The following is a 6,565-nucleotide window of genomic DNA, read 5'->3' on the forward strand; positions in this document are numbered from 1 at the left end:
TCCTCGTACCCCCACACGCTCCCCAACATCTTTCCCTTTTGTTTTTCTCATCATTTTACTAACACTAAGAAAAGTAATTTATTTCTTTCTCTTATTCGTCACCTGTCTCCTACTGTGTCACCAGGTCACTGAGGGCGAGATTTTTATTTGATTTGCTCACTGCCGTGTCCCCAAGGCGAATTGCCTGGCACGCAGCAGGTGCTCTGTATTTGTTGAATGAACAAACGAATGGATTGTTCATTCCCTACCAGCTGCTGGGGGAGAGGAGCTGATTGGATTGGGCACAGCTGCCCCACGAGTTCCATACCCATTTCACAGAGGGGAAAGCGGGATTGGAGAGGGGAAGTCGCCTGCCCACCTACTTCCAGGCAAGGCTGGGACGCAACCCCAGGGCGACAGGGACTCTGGGAGGTTCCTGAGCAGGGCCAGGAAGGCGAGTCTGGCCAGCGGCAAGTGGCCGGGGCTCCCAGAGCCGCCCCTGGCGGGGTTCCAGGGAAGCCAGGGGCCACCCTGACCTCACCGCATCAGACTGGTTTCCCAACACCCCGCCTGGCCACTGGGGAGTGAGGGGCGGCCAAGAATGTGGTCAGAGGGTAAGAAGGCCCCCACGAGACCGGGCCCGTGGCCCTCGCCCTGCTTCTGTCTCTCCCATCCTGACCAGTGGAGGAGCCACAGCAAGATCAGCTCCTGCGGGTCCAGGGAGGTGGGCCTAGGAGGGGCCGACCCATCTGACTTCTCCATCCTCATGTGCCTGCTCCCTGCAGGTTCCAAGAAATTCATTTATACTAAAGTGTGAACCTCTGCTCCGGGAAGTGTGAAGGGGCAATGCTTAACTCAGGTGGTCTGGGTACTACTAATGGTGGAAGTACAGACAGGATGGCAAGCTGGTTGGGGCCACCACTCCTTCTGAATCTCAAAGCCAGCACCCCTGAGGGCCCAGCACCCTGCAGCTGAGCCTCATCCTGGACAGAACAGAGGCCACGGGCCTTTGAACAACATGAAGCACCTTTATTCCGGAGTGCAAACACCAAACGGCAAAGCAAGTGGGTCCGGCAGGCCCAGCTGGTGCAGCCTGGCGACTCTGGGGACCCCTTAGTCCAGGATGTACAAGTTGGGGAGCAGGGGGGTGCTCGCTTTCCAAATCCCCAAATGGAAGGCACTGGGCGAAATGTGTGTTTCTCTGAGTTTTGATCATCTCCTTGGAGTGGGGGAACAGGAGACCGCAGGCAGGTGAACCCAGCTCCGACTAGTCCGACCTGAGTTAGGTTCGAGTCTTCGTACGTTCAAGGGAAATGTTTGGGGAGGATCTGGTATCAGTGAAGCTGGTCTAGATTCTGCATTCGGACCCCAATATCCAGCTCCGTGCCTGGGCCAGGGTCAAGGCATCCGTTGTGAGTGCTTCCGCATGGCCACTAGGGGGCAGCCGGCATCTCGGGGCCTACGGCTGCCTGGGGCGGTGCTGAGCTGAGCCCCCGTGCGGTCAGAAGTCCAGCTCCGGCATCAGGGTGTGCTTGGGGCGGCTGGGGGGCTCAGGCTCGGGCTCGGGCTCAGGCTCCTCGGGAATGTCCCCTGGGAGGCCCGTCCCGTCCCGGTGCTGCGCCTGCCAGGCTCTCTGCTGGGCGGGCCAGTCCAGGTGCGCCCAGCGGGCATCGGGGCCCCCCACCACCTCGTCCACCAGGGTGTCCAGGTCGGCCGGGGGCTCGGACCGCTCCACGAGGATGGGCGAGAAGGGCCCCACGAGCCAGGGCAGCGGCACCGCCTGCACCACCAGCTCCAGCAGCTCGTCCACGCAGGCGTGGGCCCGGGCCACGTTGCCCCGGCCCTCAGCCAGCGCCGCCGCCGGCACGTCCCCGAAGCAGCGCGCGTCGGCGAAGGCGGCCTGCAGGGCGTGCACGCTGCGCCGCACCTCGGCCACCTTCTCCTGGGCGCCGGGGGGCAGCCCCCGCACGCTGCTCTCCAGCGCGTCCACCGCGCCCTGTAGCTCCCGCATCAGACTCCGGGACAGCACCAGCATCTCCAGCTCCGCCTGCGGGGGGGCGGGGGGCGGGGGCCGGAGCGGCGAGGCCTCAGTACCCCGGATGGACACGTGCCTGGCTTGCCGCCTTGCCTCAGTTTCCCCATAGACACAACGGGACTGTCTCGCCGCCTTGGTTTCCTCCATGGACACAGCGAGACCAAGCCCTGCCTCTGTTTCCCCCGTGGACACTCCAACCAGCTGACCTCAGCAATTGGTTGGAGACAGCTATCTGGCCCCTGGCGACCCCGGGCAGACGGAGAACCACCCTCCACCCCCCGCCCTCCCCCCAGCGCCCTACCTGGCTGCGGCGACGGCCGTTCTCCAGGGGCCGCAGAGTCCAGTCCTCCCACAGCTCGTGTACCTTCCCGGGGCGGGCTGGGGTGGTAGGGGTCACCCCACACTGCACAAGGTTGATCTGTGGGGATGAGGCCGGTGACAGGCATAGCTGGAGCATGCGGAGGAGCCGGGACCAAACCTAGCCTGGATCTGGCCCTAATAAGCATTTAGGGAACACGGCAGTGTGCAGCCTCCAGCACCTGCTGAGCTGGCCTGGCCAGCCTGTCCCATTGCGTACCCTCAGCCAGACCCCGCGACCCGTGGTTCCCCTGAAGCTCAGACTCACAGCAAGGCTTTCGCTCGAGCTGGTCCCTCTGCCAGATGCACACCTCCCTCCACCCCAGCCCCCTGCCCGGGTCACTCCAGTTCAAGTATTAATATAGACGTCACCCCCTCCAAGAAGCATTCCATCCTCCCCCGCCTGAGTGGATCCCTCTTCTGGGTCCCACAGCACCTGCTGTGTTCCTTGTCATGACCCTGATCCCCCTACTGGACTGTGAGTGTCCTGAAGAGGCCACTGTGACTCCGTACTCAGGATAGGACAGGTATTAGAAGATGCATAAAATAAATTGTGAATATTATTGAACCATAAAGATGAAGGAAATTCTGACACACAACATGGGTGAACCTTGAGGACATCACACTCAGGGAAATACACCGATTTGGGTGCTCACGCGCGACCTCTGGCGGTTGCCGTGGGGAGGACAGTCTGGGTCCGGGATGGGCCAGGTGGAGGAGGAGCGGGGAGATGTGGGCGGATTCAGGATAGACCTGTGCAGAGCCAACCGTTTGGCTGCTGTGTCCGATGTGGGAGGGCGGGAAAAGACGGGGACGTGAGGTGAGCAGGTTGGGGGCGTCTGAACCTATCGGGGCCAGTCGGCAGGAGCTGTCATGTTCCCTTGGAGCAGGGACAATGAACGATGCGGGAAGAAGCTGGGTGTGAGCTGAACCCTGAAGTACTGGGATGGGTGACGGGAGCGAGGGAAGTCGCCTTCTCCCTCTCTCGACCCACTTTAACTACCTGTAAATACTAGCTCCTACTTCCCCCCTCCACGAACCCTCCCTTGCTCCCCAGGCTGAGCCTTGGCCCCCCCTGAGCTCCCCCAGCCCCAGACCCCTCTCCGCCCCAGGCCTGAACACACACGGCTGGAGGAAGCGGAGCCCACTTCTGCCTCCCTCTTCAGACCAGCAGGGGACCAGGAGGGACTCAGCTGGTCCTCAGTGCATGCTTACTGGCCTGCTTCGCGGGCCAGGGGCGGACAGAGGGCTCTCACCAGCTCCAGTGTCTCCTGCAGCTGGGCCAGTGTGTCCTGGGCATGGTGTTTCTTCTGCCTCAGTTTCCCCAGAGAGTGCTCATATGCCCGGTGGCGGAGCCGTGCTGACAGGGAGCCCAAGCGTACAAAGTAGCCCTGACGTCTCCTCTGCTCTTCCACGGAGCCCACCTCGGGGCCCTCAGCCTCGGCAGCCAGCGCCGCTGGAGGGTGGGTGGGGAGAGAGGGTCAGCGCGGACACTCTCTCCACGTCTGCTCGCCTCCCTTCTGAGCGGACGAGCCCATGGGCTCCCAAAGGTACAGTTGCCCTTTATCGATACCAGCTCACTCAATCTCCCCTAAACCCTATGATGTAGGTACTATTAGCCCCATTTCACAGATGGGGAAAACTAAGGCAGAGAGAGACAGATGAAGTCGCATAGTGTGCAAAAGGCAGACCCGGGATTTGAACTCAGGCACTCTGGCTGTAGACCAGGGGTCCCCAACCCCCTGGGCCGCACAGCAGGAGGTGAGCGATGCAGGAGCCAGCATCACTGCCTCAGCCCTGCCTCAGGTCATGAAGCCTTAGATTCTCATGGGAGCACCGGTCCCGGGTGCCACGAAGGTTGGGGACCGCTGCTCTAGACTATTCTTAACCACTCCGCTAACCTGCCTGTTACATCACAAGTGCCCGGCCCACGGTAGGTGCTCCACAGCCTGTCTGCTGAGGAACGAGTGCCATAAAGCAGTGGAGACCGAGCCAGGTCGCCTTAGGGGCCAGCTGACGAGATTAGAACGCGGCAGAAAGGTGTGGTGTGAGGAACTGTGCTAAAGGGCAATCGCTATTCAACGCAGCGTCTAGTTTTTCAAGGTAAGCCAGAAATCGGGATTTGTAGGGCACAATCTGATTATTAAAAGCATGTGATGAATCTAAACATCGAAAAGGCATCGTACAGGCCAGATCATACAGGGCCACCAGTTTGAGATCACAACTCTCCAATCTATCGGCTGCTTATACTCTTGGGGTCCGGATGGTCTGGTTTCTAGCAGGGTGCAAGCTGGGGGGCCACGGAAGCAGAGCGGGCAGTCAGGGCGGGGCCCCAGCTCATCATTTCCTGCTGATCTGCCATGTGGCCTTGAGTGAATCTCAAAGCTCTCTGCCCTGTGGCCTCCGGGGATGGGCCCTGGGCAGGAGGGTTTGGGGCGGGACGGGGTGGGGATGGGGACACAGGCCTCACCGAGCTCCTCCTCCGTCATGGGCAGGAAGTGGTCCACCAGCTCCTCCGACTTGCCCAGCACGACGTCCACAGCGTGGCTCATGGAACGCTTCAGCTCCACGCTCCAGCGCCGGCTCTGCCGAGCCAGGCCCACCACGCCGGCGGTCATACCGCTGGTCACCGCATCCTTGGCTGAGGTCACCACCTGGTGGCGGGGAAGGGGGTTGCTCATCTAGGCTCCGTCGGTGTCCGGCTTCCCTCCTTGACCCCTCAGTTCCCTTGGGTGGGGGGTCAGGATCCCTGGCTCCTTCCTGGCTCTGGGCCTCAATTTCCCCTCTATAAATTGGGGAGAAATAAGACCTCTTCCTCCTCGAAGGGGGTGCCAGCATCACTGGCACGCATTAAGTGCTCTGTAAATGTGGGTGCCGACGATTTTAATCTAGTGGGTGTTTTTTGAGTTGACCAAAGCCTGATCTGGCCTCGGAGTCAGGCTGGCCAGGGGTATTGGCTGGGTCTGGGAAGGGGCGGCCCTCCCTCCCCCACCTCCCCCCCATGCCCCCCGCTGCAGATCCACAGTCTGGTGGTGCAGGTACCATCTCCGAAGGTTTCTGCAGAAAGGGCAGCTTCTCCTCCAGCTTGTCCAGGCCCCTGCAGGCGAGGTCATTCATGGTGGACACTGGAGGGTGAGAGAGTGGGGGGTGAGAATTGGGGAGGTGACAGGGACATGGGGGCACAGAGAGAGAGAGGGAGGGAGTGCTGGAGGGAGGGGCAGAGAAAGAGAGGAGAGAGACAGAGGTAGATAGAGGTAGAGAGAGATCAAAGAAGTTCTCTATGGCGGGGGTAGGGGGAGGCGTGGCTGGCCCCCTGGGAGGGACCGGGGACCCTAAGGTTGTGGGTGCGCCCACAAGGCTGGGCCCCGTCACCACCGCCCTCTCCACCCTGCCTTGCCATTGGCTTCTACCAGCACCAAGGTGACCTCACACCCATGCCTGGATCAGATGCCCCAGTGAGCAGGCTCAAGGTCAACACAAGCTGGCTGAGAAGGCGGCGGAGAGGCCCGGAGCTGGGACCCTCAGGTGTCCCCCTTCCTGGGCCAGGTGGGAGGTCAAGAACCTTTCTGCCTCCCTTTCCCCATCAGGCTGAACTCCTGAGCTGATCTGGGAAGAGGTGGGGCTCAGGACAGGTGGAGGCAGAAGTGCAGATGGGGGACAGGAGTTGGGCAGGCAAAGGGGACCCGAGGCACAACAGGCCAGCCAATCGGGAGGAAGATATTGAGACAGATGGAGTGGGGACAGAAGGAGGGGGCCATCAGTAAACAGCTAAGGGTGGACAGCCAGGCAATCAAACATCATAAGCCAACAGGTAGAGGGGAGGTGGCACAGAGAGGGATTGAGAGATGGCAGAGGCAGAAGGACTGAGCATAGATGACTCAAGAGGGGGTGGCGGACAGGCAGTGGACAGACTAAAGGCACACAGGATGGGTAGGGCCGAGGGAGACGCCCAGGTCAGGGGGTCCACCCCAGGGCATGCCATGCAGATGGAACGTAAGAGGGTGGGACGCAGGGGCAACCACCGGACCCTCGGGCCGGGGGACTCACACTGAGGCTGCAGGTGGCTGAGCAGTGGCTGGGCGTGGTCTAGGGCACTGGTGGTGAGGCTGCACACACAGTGCTCGGCCAGGCGGCAAGCAGAGCCCAGCAGCGGGTGCTTGTCCTTGGCTGCGCTGTAAGCATCGGAGACTGCGG

At 61.4% G+C, this 6,565-nt stretch overlaps 1 protein-coding gene across 1 annotated transcript in view; it reads right to left on the bottom strand.

Moving 5' to 3' along the window:
- Window positions 1–1,480: 1,480 nt before the first annotated feature.
- PLIN5 (perilipin 5) overlaps window positions 1,481–6,565 on the bottom strand; it is a 6,595-nt gene continuing 1,510 nt past the window's right edge. Inside the window, exons 3-7 of the mRNA XM_011381919.1 lie at window positions 5,414–5,496; window positions 4,842–5,025; window positions 3,628–3,827; window positions 2,316–2,432; window positions 1,481–2,026 (exon numbers count right to left, since the gene is read on the bottom strand). Coding sequence (XP_011380221.1) covers window positions 1,481–2,026; window positions 2,316–2,432; window positions 3,628–3,827; window positions 4,842–5,025; window positions 5,414–5,496 — 1,130 coding nt within the window. The remainder of the gene's footprint in view (window positions 2,027–2,315; window positions 2,433–3,627; window positions 3,828–4,841; window positions 5,026–5,413; window positions 5,497–6,565) is intronic.

This window comes from Pteropus vampyrus, unplaced genomic scaffold, assembly GCF_000151845.1.
Source record: "Pteropus vampyrus isolate Shadow unplaced genomic scaffold, Pvam_2.0 Scaffold459, whole genome shotgun sequence".
Lineage (NCBI taxonomy): Eukaryota > Metazoa > Chordata > Mammalia > Chiroptera > Pteropodidae > Pteropus > Pteropus vampyrus.